The sequence below is a fragment of the Danio aesculapii genome, chromosome 4 (assembly GCF_903798145.1).
Source record: "Danio aesculapii chromosome 4, fDanAes4.1, whole genome shotgun sequence".
In the NCBI taxonomy this organism is placed as follows: domain Eukaryota; kingdom Metazoa; phylum Chordata; class Actinopteri; order Cypriniformes; family Danionidae; genus Danio; species Danio aesculapii.
The window spans coordinates 10,424,749-10,438,556 of NC_079438.1; the positions used below are offsets into that span (position 1 = coordinate 10,424,749).

The following is a 13,808-nucleotide window of genomic DNA, read 5'->3' on the forward strand; positions in this document are numbered from 1 at the left end:
CTATGGCGCCATGAATAACCCTCCACTGTAAATCAGCAGTTCGTTTTTCTACAGGGTCCTCCACCTGTCTCTTACAAGGAAAACCCAACAATCCTCTCCATTTTGACACTTTTTGTCTCCTGAGTGACTTGCGGTGTACTACTTTCACTGTTGCATAGTATAGTGTCTTCTTTGAAGTGTTATCCAGATAATGGAGTTGAGGAGTCTCTACATTTAATATGGAGTCTGTGGTTTCTTCTTGGTTCTCATCACAAGTTTGCAAAGAAATACCAATCCTTGGGAAATCTTTAGTGTCACTCCAGTCTGATAACTTTTCACTTGTCATAATTTTTCCATAAAAGTTTTGTAATGCCACAGTAATTTCCGTTAAAAATTGTCCTGCAAGTCTTTTTGATTTTAAACCAGTCACTTCCATAATGGTTTCCACAGGTTTCCATATCTTGTTGCTTATTAGGTGTCCCAGCTTTACAATCCCTTTCTTCAGCATACATGCTGTACACTTACTGAGGATAAAAGTCTTGTTTGAATCATGCTATTAAAAAACAAAGGTTCTTCAGAAGCCCAGTGTATGAAATTTTCCTTATCTCTTTCCACCTTTAAAACATTACGCCACACACAAAACATCTTCTGATAAAAACTTGAAATTGCAGACAAATCCATATCTTCCAATGTCATTAAAAACAGGTGTTTGTCAAGTCCAAGTCCACTTGCCCTTTGCAAAATGGCACATGCTGTAGGTGTCCATAACAACTCTTTGTGATAAAAAAAAATCTTTTTACTGCTTGTAGCCTGAAAGCTTGAATGCGAGATTTAACGTCCACCAGTCCATGACCTCCCTCGCACACTGGCAAAAAAATTACTGATGCTCGGACCCAGTATTCACCACTCCAGAAAAAAATTGACCAGCTTCCTCTTTATTTCACATATAATATCCTTAGGTGGATCCAAAACAATACATCTGTGCCACAATGTAGAAGCTACCAGATTATTGGAGACCAGAACTCTCCCCCTGTACGACAACTGTGGTAATAACGGTTCCCATTTAGACAATCGGGCAGATACCTTGTCCAGCATACCCTCCCAATTCTTCATTCGATATTTATCACTACCTATAAAAACTCCTAAAACTTTAATCCCATCCTTTCCCCATTTCAAACCCCCTGGTAACTTTGGATATCCCACCTCATTCCACTGACCTATAATATACCCCTCGCGTTTCTCCCAATTTACTTTGGCTGAAGATGCTTTTTCATTAATTCTAATGTTCTTATTTAAACTTCTGATATCCTCTTGCCCTGTGATAAATACTGTGAGATCGTCTGCATAAGCAGATAAGACCTGTTTTACAGTTTCACCTCCATTTTTATATACAACACCTTTTAAATCTTTCCTAAGTTTAAGTAAAAGAGGTTCAATCATTAGACTATACAGCTGTCCAGACAATGGACAGCCTTGTCTAATTCCTCTTTCAAGAGGTACTTGAGCACTCAAAGCCCCACCAGTCTTAACCATTATAAATACGCTTGAATACAACAGTTTTATATAAGATAAAAATTCTTCACCAAAACATTAAAAAGATATTCATGGTCCACCCTGTCGAAAGCTTTTTCTTGATCTAATGATAAAAACCCAAGATCCTTATGTAACGGGGCAAAGAAGCGTGTTAAATTAATGCCTAAATGGGGACAGCGCCCTCTACAGTGTGCGTGGTGTGATAAGCGCGTGGAGTAGAGACCGCCCACAGCAGAGTTAAGGAAGCATTGCTGTGGGTAAGTCGCACGTTTCTCCCGGGTGGAAAATGACTACTTATAAGTGTTAAAAGCACATAAATATCTGCTTTATTGTGACTGAATGTTTCAATGAATATGTTGGGACACTGTTGAGTTGTGTTTGGCGTCGAGTGTGTTGCTCAATCTTGAGTTATAACGTGTTTATATAACGAGGCCTGATTGTAATCAATTTGTGTGCTGTCTTGTGTTTTATATAGAAATGGTCATTTTCTTTATGAACCAGCAACTATTTACACGCACTGTCTGTCTCCATTGTACAGGAATATTGTTAAATGTTATTAATTAATTGCTTGTAATTCTTTTTTTTTATTCAAAACGAGTTGCTAAAAGTCTCCACTAGGTGGGGATGTTTCCTTTCTTTTTGAGTTAAATTGTATTGCTCTGTATTACTCAGTGATTGTACATTAAGTATTGTCATTCATTGATCTGTCATTTATAATTCAGTGTTATGTTTTACATATTCAGACTGTTAAAATTTTAAAAAACTGTTTTAAATAAAACAGAGCAGAGTTAATGAAGCATTGCTGTGAAAGTGGTCATTTTCTTTATGAACCAGCAACTATTTACACGCGCTGTCTGTCTCCATTGTACAGTAAAAAGACAGCCCAAGCAAGACCGTCACACTTACTTGTAAGATGACTAAAATCAACCACATCTCGTAACATACAAATATTGTCAATAATTGACCTATCTGGGAAACAATATGTTTGATCATTCTCCATCAGGAAACGTAAACAATGTAGAATTCTATTTGCAAGAGATTTTGACAAAATTTTATAGTCCAAACAAAATAAAGACACAGGTCTCCAGTTTTTAGCTTCTTACATTAATCCCCTTTTTTTGGTAACAGTGAGAGAACTGCACGTCCACAGCTCAAGGGAAGTACCTTTTCTTTGAAACAGCTTAAAAATACTTCATATAAATCCATTCCGATTACATTCTGAATTGTCGATAAAATTCAACCGGCGGTCCATCTATTCCTGGAGACCGTCCATTAGACAATTGCTGCATTGCCTCAGTAAGTTCCTTAAAAGTGATATCACTGTTCAACAACTTTTTTTGTTCATTTGGTAATTTTGGCAAGTCCTCGAGTAATTCTTTCGCACTTTTGGTGTCACATGATTCCTTCCTTATAATGTTCTATAAAAATCAACAATCTTTCGTATTTCCACTGGATCAGAAGTGATAGTCCCATTTTCCCGGCGCAGATGATGTATCTGTTTCTGTTGAGCACTTGTTTTACTAAGTTAAAAAAATAAGAGCTAGGAGCGTCCATATCTTTAATGGAACAAAACTCTGCTCTTATCATAGCTCCTTTTGCCCGTTCATGCAAGAAAGATCCAAGTTCTACTTTCTTCTTTTTCAACAAATCTTTCTGCACTTTTCCAGGATTATTCATAAGTTCTTTTTCAAGCTGCACAATGTCTTTTTCCAGTCTTTGTATTGTTACCTTAATTTGTAAAGAAGAGTTTAAAGTATAGTTCTGGCAAAAAACTCTTATCTGTGCCTTACCCACCTCCCACCATTGACTAAGGCTTTCAAAGGAATTCTTTTTCATTTTCCATTCATTCCAAAATAATAGAAATCTCTCACAGAACAAAACATCTTGTAATAACTTTGTATTAAAATGCCAATAATGTGCACATCTTGACGTTTTTTTAAATTCTAAACCAATTAAATTCTAAACCAATCATATGATGATCCGAAAAAGCAGTAGGTGAAATAAAAACCTTTATCACCCTATTGTTCCATATTTGTCCCACATAAAAACGATCCAATCTTGCACCATAGACCATATTATCAGTCACTTAACCCATGTATACTGTCTTTCCCCCTTATGTCTTAATCTCCATATGTCTACTAACCCATTTTTCTTCATTAAAAAATAGATAAAACTAAACTAGATTGATTATGAGGTTCTTCGCCATTTCTATCAACAGAAAAATCTGTTGTACAGTTCCAGTCCCCTCCTAAAATAATACAAACACCTTTTTCTACTCCTTTTAAAAACTCACCCTTTCCGACCCATTATTTGCTGCATAAACATTAATAAAACCAAACAAAAAGCCTTCAATTTCTATTTTTATATACAAGATCCTACCTTTCTCAATTGCTTTCACCAATAATATATTAGCATTTACATCTTTAGAAATTAATATTGTAACTCCTGCACTATTATTTGATCCATGACTCAAAAAACATTTTCCACCCCACCACATATCCCATTCTATTTCATTATCACTGTCAGAATGTGTTTCCTGTAAAAAGGCAACATTAATCTTTTTTATTTCTAGAAATTCTGAAATCATTGCCAATTTCTTCCTATCTCTACCCCCATTAATATTTAAGGAGCCTACCCTCAAATGCTCCATAAATAAATGAAAAAAAGACAGGATAGAAACAGAGCCAGAAACCAAAAAAAAGATAGACACCCTGTGCAGCTTAATCATTTTTCACTTCTTTAAAGTACGAGGTTTTCCTTTACGCAGTTTTGTTAAATGCTTCCTCAACCGAAATCTCTTTTGCTTACTTAACTCATCAAGGCTTTCCGTTTTCTGAAGCAACACAACCGAAGCAATAAATTTATCCACATCTGGGAAAAAATCCTCAACCTCAATCCCTTTTCCAAAAGTTTCATCTAGAAAATCATTTATTTCCTGCAATGTATGCAATTCTCCCATAACCTGGGGACCAAAATCAGAAATATCTGAACAAGCATCATCGTCCATAATCTCATTGTCATTACTCATTTCAAGACCCTGTGAATTTGTTCAAGCAACAACTGTCAAGTTGTTGCTTGGTTTCTTTATCTCCAGTCATTGTCTCTGCACATGCTCCACTACCTTCTGCTACAATCTCATCGTCATCATTTCTTGCTATTTCTTCGACCCTATTTTTCTTGTTTATGGAAACCACAGGCCCGTTATTGAATCTAACGTTACTATTGTCGCTACCAGCAACATCACCATCGTGCATTTCATTCACAACTCGGGGTTGTTCTTCCACTACATTTGAACTAATATCACGATCTCTGTCAACAGCATTCTGTCCTGTATTTTCATTAGCCTGAACTTTATGTGGGCATTCGTTTTTTTTGTGTCCGATATCTCCACATTCAAAACACTTCATACTTTCAGTGCTAGCATACAGCAAAAAAGATTTCCCTTCATGCCACAGTCTGAAAGAAACGTTCAGCTCTGGTTCATTCAGAAACATAAAAACTTGCCTTCTGAATGATAACACGTGCTTTAAAGCCTCATTTTTGCAACCAAGAGAAATCGTTTTCATTGGGCTAGCCAACTTTCAGTAACTTGCAAGAGCTCGTTCAATTTCGACGTTCTTTATGAACGGCGGCACATTTGATATCGTTACTCGCGTTGTCGGTGTAACCAGCGGTGAAACGGTGATATAAGCGCCACTTACCTCAACACCCGTGCTTATCAATCAATTCACCAAGTTTTCCTCCTTCACAAAAATAATGACTCCCTTATTCATACGGGATGCAGAGCAAATATTTTCATATCCTATTTGCACTCCAGCTGCCAACAATACATCCTCCACGGTCACTTCAGGTTCGGCCATACACCTGACACAGTGGCGGAGAGATAGAGACGCCGCGCCCTCCACAGGTGAGGAGGCCATCTCTTCTTTTCTCCGCCACTCCAAACTTACAAACAATAACTTTTGACTTAGGTCTTTAATCCACTTTACTTTTCTTTATCACTTTAATAAGAGAAAAGAGAAAACAAAGGGGGGAAAAACAGACGCCCTCTCACCGTGTTCACCCTCACACGCACCCGTACACTCCCAGCATGCACCGAGACAGAGACAGGGAGAGAGAGAGAGAGAGTGTGTGTGTGTAGCGGGTGTCATTTGTGTCTGTAACATCTGATGATCTGAATGATGCACAAAAATGTCCTAAACTGTGTTTCCAAAGCTGAAAGTAATGAATTCAAGGCTTCTTGCTAGCATGAGACATTATAAATGATGATTATTAAAGAGTAATATTCTGTTTTTAACACTTTTTCATCATCACATAACACATTTCACATGTCCGTGCTGACTAACATTGCATTTGCACCTGAAATATCATCAAATAAACCACTTTTTTTCCTCCCAAATCTGTGTTGTTTTGAGGTTTATGTGTGTGTTTCTGTTTCCAGAAGATATATTTATTTGATAAATGTTATATTTGTGTAAATATTTCATGCTTTGTGTGCATCCCTCAGCTTGTATTATCTATAAATGATGTACTTTTGCTTTAAATGACACCTCAGAAAAAGACTTGCCATCATATGGGCCCTGCAGCCTCCGAGACTAAAAGCAGGAGAGCAGGAAAACCACCCCATCACGCAAAATAGAGAAGGTAAGTTGATTCATTTCATTTATAAAGCAACGAAAAGTATGTTTCAGATTGAATGAAGGTATGCTAGGTGAGGAACTTGACCGCATGGGAGATTTGCGGCCATGCTTGGATGCACTTTATCACCCTGTCATGGCTGTCAACGGCTGTTGCAATAATGATAGTGCAGCATCTACTTGCTTTGAATCTGAGTGTTTTCCTAAGGCACTGGAAACGACTCTTCCAAACATGCGCTTGACCAAAGCCCTTGTGGGCATATGAGCCTGGTTGTAGCGCAGTTGTTCAGCTGTTGTTGGGTGCAAGTATGGCGTAAACAAGAAATTCTTCTGAGCATACCCACTGTCACCAAGCAAAACTCCATTATGATCTCTTCTGTCAAATTGAGGATACAGAGATGAGTTGAGGAGAATCATGAGTTGCACCTTTCCACCGTGCAGCAATGTTTGACAACTTTAACTGGGGAGTTCATACACCTTGGACATTTATGGAAACCCAGTTCTTTTGGTTCCTGTATTCCTCCGCATCTGGAGTAGAGGGACGCTTAATGGGAATATGGGTTCCATCTATGCACCCTATGACTCCTGGGAAATTTCCATATTCATTGAATAGTACCTTGTAGATAGCCTGGGTTCCAGCATCAGGGAAGTTTATGTGATGTGCTTTTAATTCACAAATGGTTTACTTCATGCATGCGGAAACGATCTCAAACTTATTTCATCAAAACGTTGCAATGGGTCACTTCTGTCTGCAAGAACTTGCCTAGTCAAAGTACATAGTCCAAGTAATCCATGTGTCCTCCAAATGAAATGAATCTAAGTTAAACCTGCCTCCTGGTAGATTTAATTTAAGCCTCAATTTAGTCCTGAAGTTGCTCTAGTGTTCCTCCAGGAAATTAGCCTATTCTAGACTAGACTAATGTCGAGTTCAGACTGCATGATTGGGGGACTGCAGCGGAAGGTTGGGGGAGAGGGTAAAAGCGCTCATTTTCAGTTCATTTGGACCCAAGAAATGGAGAAAAAACTAGTGTAAATTTGCCAGGAGCACTGGGTCTGTTTGACGTGTCATCTGAGCAATATAACCGGGTCAAAAAAGAAAATAGTTGAGGAGAGATTGCTAATTTCCTTCAAACCCAGGTGAGCAAATATGGACATTTTCTACCCCACTAAAGGCTTCTTTCTCATCATGTAGATGATAACAAAAGATATATGACGTGTTTCTGGCTGTGAGACGTAGTTGAACAATAGTCATTCAGTGTGAACCCCCTGTTGCCGATCCATCTTGCAGTGTAAACAAAGCAGCGACAGAATGCTAGCCCAGATAGTCATGCAGTGTGAAAACATCTGTGACACGGTTACTAAATCCTGTAGTCTGAACTCGGCATAAGTCTTAGACTTTTTAACACCATGACAGAGAAAACACAGTTCTGTTAGTCTGATTTAAATGGCCATTTCAGTCTAGGACTATGCTTAATCTTGGTCCGGGAAACCACCTCTTAATAAAGTGAAGGAAAGCCATTTTAAAATATGACAGATAGATATTAGCCATGCAATCATTTATTTTTATCAGTGTTTTATTTTTGTAAAGTAAGTCAGAAACTATTATTAAATGTTTCAGTTGTAATTACACTAAACTATTCTGGTTCCTCGTTATCTCATTATGATTATAGAAGCCATATTAATTTTCATTTAATTATAATGTTTATTTTGTATACCGATTTGTTTGGGTTTTATAGTGACGTATTATGGTTTGGTCACGTGGGCATATCTGGCACCTACTAGAGCGAATAAATCGCGTGCACACTCACACAGGTTTTAGGAGGAGAGAATGAGAGTGGGATAACCGTATTTTTTGTTGACCGCCACGGAGCAGGCGACAGCCCTATATCACTACAACGCAATAATCAGCCTTTAACGCCTTATGCAACAGGTATTCATCCCACAGATTGCTGTTTGTTTGTCATGCTTCAAGTTTATATAAAGTTTTGCTAATAACATCTTGGGCTCAGCGTGTCTGTCTCAGCCACAAGCACGTCACAAATTCAAAGGACCCCAGACATCCTAAGTCTCCGGGAAGTTCTATGCATTTGCTTGGGATGTCTGGGACACTCACTGCCTCTCTAGTGACTTAAGGAGGAATCAGGAAGTCGCAATAATTATATTTTAGTGTTCTGTACATTTATCATTATAACTGATTAAAATCATTTTATTTATGGATTGTGAAGTAAAATTCTTACACTATTTGGAAAACATCACATTCACAGAAAAACAATGCATGCTAACTGATCCTGAATCTGTGAACTCTCTAAACCGATCTAAAGGTTTTAATGATTCCCTGATTTCAGTCATTTAAGATATTTACGTTATCTGTATTTAATTTTAAAATCCCCTTTTATAATGGTTTGTGTGTAACTATGTAATCCCTTATGCTATTTCCCTTTAAACATATAATAAAAGAACAAATAAATAAATGAATCACAGCTGCTAAGTTAGATTTTTTACTGATAATAATAAATCATTTCTCACAACCAAGACACGTCAACTCCGTCTTCCAGTTAGTAGTATAGTATTCCAATAGTATTAAACATCTGTATTGTAAATGAGTGATCATTGTATAATCAAAACATTTCATTAAAGCTGTCCTATTCTTGTCTTAGGACAATTTAGAAAAGCTTATTGAATCATTTCAAATGTTGACTACTGTATATATAAAAGCAAAGCATTAATAAATACACTTCCTTAAAAAATCCTATCTATCTATCTATCTATCTATCTATCTATCTATATATATATATATATATATATATATATATATATATATATATATAATCTATTTCTAATAGCGAATATAGACAAACAGATATATTGATCAAAATAAGTTTGAAAACACATTCAGAAATAGAAAGATAATACATGTAAATTCAAATTATGTGTTGCAAACAATGAATCGATGACAAACTACACCATTTTAACTAAACGCAATACTGTTTTATTGTTTTCTTGATTTTTCATCTGTTTAAACATTATTCATTTGTGTTTGCTGTTTTTCTTCACTGTGATCTGAAGTTATTTTGTTCATTAGTTCCAGTTTTGCCTTTGGTACTGACTAAACTATTGTATATACACACTTATTGAATATTATTGAACAGCATCATATAGAAAATAATAATATAACAGAGAGATCTGTATGAGGTGTACTCATTTATATATAAATCTCTAATCTTATTTTATGGGTTCAACATTGCTGTAAATATTCTTCAGAGACCTCTCAGATTTCATCTCAAATACCTTCTCTAAATCTTCCTTCAACACACTCGTGCTCAGAGAAGCTGTACAGATATCTTCAGCTCCAGTGGTTTGTGTGTTGTCTTCAGGACACGCCCACAGTCAGGAGAACCTCATGAATATTCATGTAAGTGTCACTCTGTGGAGCCAATAATATTTCAGGATATACCTGTAGATCACACAGGTGTGTTTTAGTGAAGTGAAAGAGTCAAAGAGCTCAGATTGTGTTCCTGCTGCACAAGAGCGTCTGTACTTCTGCATGTGAGTTTCATTCTTCTACCATTACGCTTATTTGTGGAGATGATGAAGGGATTTTAGATGTGTGAGTGTGATTTAAATGTCTGATCCTGAAGATCAAATCCTCAAACACAGATTAAACACTGAGTCAAACACGGTCATTTAAACACTGTGTCTAAAAGCTTTATTGTTTAATCCCTTTAAAGTGTTTGTTCTCTTCTATATCAGACTGACTCAACAGTTTCCAATAATTCAGCATTAAATATAACTCTAAACATTCAGAGTCACGAAATCAAAAGTAAAGTTAAACCAGATCTTCCAGTTGAACAGGAAGAAAAGCTGCTGAACAACAACAAGCTGACAATCCTTAAACAGAACTGCATTTAACCCTTTACTGTCAGAGTAACGCATTAACTAACCAAATAGCCTCTTTAATAGATAAGACATTTTAATACTAACTAAATCAACAGTTGACTAAACCTGAACTTATCTTGATAAACTCTATATAACATGCATTTATCTTAAATCAAATGTGAAATAGCTGGGGTGTCAGATCAGGGGTTAAACCAACTGCATTCATGTAAAGGACTATATATATATGATTGTTTCCTGAACGCTCTGCTAATGTCTGCATTGGTGTTTTAGCTGCAGTATGGCAGAGGAGCGAGTAAAGGACTCTCTCTCAGAGAAACACAGGTATTGACTCTGTTTTTACACCATTATTTCAACACTTCTCTGAAGAACAAAGACCAACAACAATGCACTTATTTGTGTTGCTATTGCCTGATCAAATCATGAACAAAGCTTCAGTTTACAGCTTCAGGAAATGTGTTTAGATCATTCTAGATTACAGACAGCTTGATCTGGTGTCATATTTATCAGAGCTCAATATGTGTCATGTGTGCTGTTTAAAGTCCTGTACAACATCAGAGTTAAAGCTGACCACAGAACAGTTTCAGTGCCTGTAGAGGAGGGAAAATGACCATAAATGTATAGTTCAGTGAAGGGAATTATAAAGTATTTTTGTCTCTCAGACTCAGAGATTATATTCATTTCTATAGATACACATTAATGTTTAGTGGTCTATATCTCCTCATCTGGTTTCTGTGGTCAGTTTTTACTCTACAGGTTCCATCACAAGGTTTTAGAGTCAAATTTGTTTTCAGTGAAGCTGAGATTGTGCAGAATGAGAAAGCAGCACATCACTCGTCTGTTTACCCATGATACCTGTGTAGAAGACCAGATCAGACAGACCTTCAGTCAACTATTAGTTTGAGCTGAATTAAACTGAACAAACTCATATTTGTCTGATAAACTCTTGTAAAGGAGACTGAAGTTTCTCCTGCAGTTTATTCCTCTGGTGTGTTTGTGTCTTCAGTGTGAGATCAGGATCACGTGTGTCCCGCTCTGTGTCTCTGAAGAGTAACCGGTCTAAAGGTCATCCTCCAGACCTCAGTGAGAAAACACCATCATCAGTCAAAAGGTATTTAGTGTTTTACATTGTTGGACACACATGGACTGTATTGAACATATTATTGTGAACCAACAATCCAGAAAATAGAGTCATTAGTAAATGAATCAGTTGATTGGATTAATCAAATGACTCAATGACTTTTAGTGAATTAAGACATTTACAGACACCTAATGATGGTTTTAATTTCTTATTCAGAGTATCTTTTAGTCAGGCAAGGGGACAAAACAAGCAATCATAATCAAGGGTAATCCACAAGGAATAATCCAATATCCAGACAGCTAACAATAAAAACAGAAATAGTCTAAGATTAAAACACGAACCAGTGAAACACGCTCTAAGTGTACATGAACGTGTTACAGACCTGTAATCCACAAGAGTACTCCAGTAAACAGAGGTGATGGCTGATTTTGGAGCACTGCTTCATGAAGCTTCAAAACCTTTACATTATTTTGCTGTAAATCAGTGGATCAGAGCACATATCAAATGGACATATCATGTGATTTCAGTAAATGAAACGCTTGATAAAGTCCATAACATGAAACAATACTCAGCCATGGTTGTCTGTCAAATACATGAGTGAATTGTCTGCAGGTCATCAGAGGCAAGTTTATATGAATCATGGGAGGTGTGAGGTGGAAAGCACTGTGGTACATGTAGACCAGGGGTGTAAAATTCAGTTCCTGGAGGATGCAGCCTGCAGATTTTCAGATTTCTACTTCAAACCCTACTTTAACACACTTACCTGGTTTCAAACAAGCCTGAAGGACTCAATGAGTTTCATCAGGTGAGTTTAATTCGGGTTGGAACTAAACTGTGCAGAGTTGCGGTCCTCCAGGAACTGAGTTTGACACCTGTAATGTAGATCAAGACAGTGGACCTCTGTGAAGTTGGCACCCCATAAAAAACAAAAAATCCCCAAAACTATGCCATTCGTTTGTGCTGATTTGTGCCGCAAAACCAAGCGTTTGTGCTGAATTGAGGTCTGAGATATTAAGCTTTATTTTTTTGACCGTGTGACGTCACTTTCCACCCCCTGTTGCTCAAATGACTTCAAATCAGCACATGTCATTTGTGCTCGATTTGTGCTGGTTTGTGCTGTTTAAACAAACACTGTATCTGTTTAATGAGCTAAATATATTTTTGACGTCACTGATGTCATTCGTTTGTGCAGTTAAAACGAACACTGTATCTCTTTCATTGTTTAGATACAACTAAAATATTTCAGAAAGTGTGACGTCACTCTCCTCCCCAGGTTTTACTAATCGCACAAAACTGATGTCATTTGTTTGTGCCCTATTTGTGCTGGTTTGTGTCGTATAAAGCAAACCCTTAGTTGGATATAACCGAAATATTTCAGGAGCCGTGACGTCAGTTCACTCCCAGTTCCTCTAAATGTCACAGAAAGTGCAGTCGTTTTGTGCCGTTAAAATGAACATCAGATATTTATATTATTGCACAAATAAATTATTTTCGTCCGCTCACAATGTGTGCTCGATTGTGCTGCAAAAACTGTTTGTGCTGCTATTTTTATTATTAGTAGGCCTAATAAAATTATATTAAATCATTTAGAGGTCTCTCGCCCCAGTTGCTCCATATTTACCAAAATAGTCTCGCTTGTGTGTGTTTCATTTGTGCTGGACTTATAAATGTTTCGTTAGTGCTGCTACTACTATTAAAATATTGAATATTGAATTAAAGATGATGACATCACCAGCCACCTCACATGTATGATATTCTCAAATATTGTAATTTGTGTGTGCTTAGATAATTTTTGAATGTGGTGCATTATTTTTTAGCTTTTAAATGACCATGAAATCAAAAGTTAAGCAGTGTTGTAGCAAATTGTCTTTATTTTGACCAAGCCCTTTCACTTTAGAAATTAAATCTGTCAAAATGAAACCCAGCACAAACCAGCAGAAACGTTCATTTTTGTGGCACAAATCAGCATAACTGTAGCACAAACTAATGACTTAGTTTTGGAGATTATTTGTGTTTGTGAGTGGTTGATATGAGGTAGAGTGCCCTCTAATGTGTCTGGTGGGTACTCCAGCTGCTGACCGTGACACCATTTAAAATTAATTTTGTCATCATTCTAGGTTTTTCCATTTGGGGAAGACAAAACATCATCCACCAAACCTCAGAGAGAAAACACCATCTTCTGCTGAAAGGTATTTTGTGTTTTACATTTTGGTCACTAGTGGTTGGAACCTTTAGGAACCTCATGAGCGGATTTGATTTCAGTTGTAAAATGATTCTTAACTTAGTTTTCCTTTATTTTCTGCTGTACATGTATGTATTTACAAACTAAACTTCAATCAGGAAACCTAATTTTCTGTGCTTGTGTTTAATAAATGAAATCTATAACGACTCTAGGTTTCACTTTCATATTGAAGCCAGCCACGAAACAAAACAGAAGCACCAGATAGTTAGAGACTGTAATTATCCATCTGTCCAAATGAAGCAAATTTTGCAGGATGCATATGTGGGTGTGAGGGTGTGAGATGCATATTTGAATATGTGCCCACATAGTGCATGTATTCAATCTTATTTTAATACAGAATCGCTTTGGGATTTTGGGAAAGTTTTGGGAATAAAACAAAAGAATACTTTAAAAGTCATGAAAGTGGTGAGAACTCATGGAGATCTGAGCATTACAGTGGTGG

General features: G+C 36.9%; 1 protein-coding gene across 1 annotated transcript in view; it reads left to right on the forward strand.

The window, feature by feature from the left end:
* Nucleotides 1-9,396: 9,396 nt before the first annotated feature.
* Nucleotides 9,397-13,808, forward strand: part of LOC130222031 (NACHT, LRR and PYD domains-containing protein 3-like) — a 125,826-nt gene continuing 121,414 nt past the window's right edge. Inside the window, exons 1-3 of the mRNA XM_056454645.1 lie at nucleotides 9,397-9,695; nucleotides 10,317-10,367; nucleotides 11,050-11,154. Of these exons, the coding sequence (XP_056310620.1) occupies nucleotides 10,324-10,367; nucleotides 11,050-11,154 (149 nt within the window). The 5' untranslated portion in view covers nucleotides 9,397-9,695; nucleotides 10,317-10,323. The remainder of the gene's footprint in view (nucleotides 9,696-10,316; nucleotides 10,368-11,049; nucleotides 11,155-13,808) is intronic.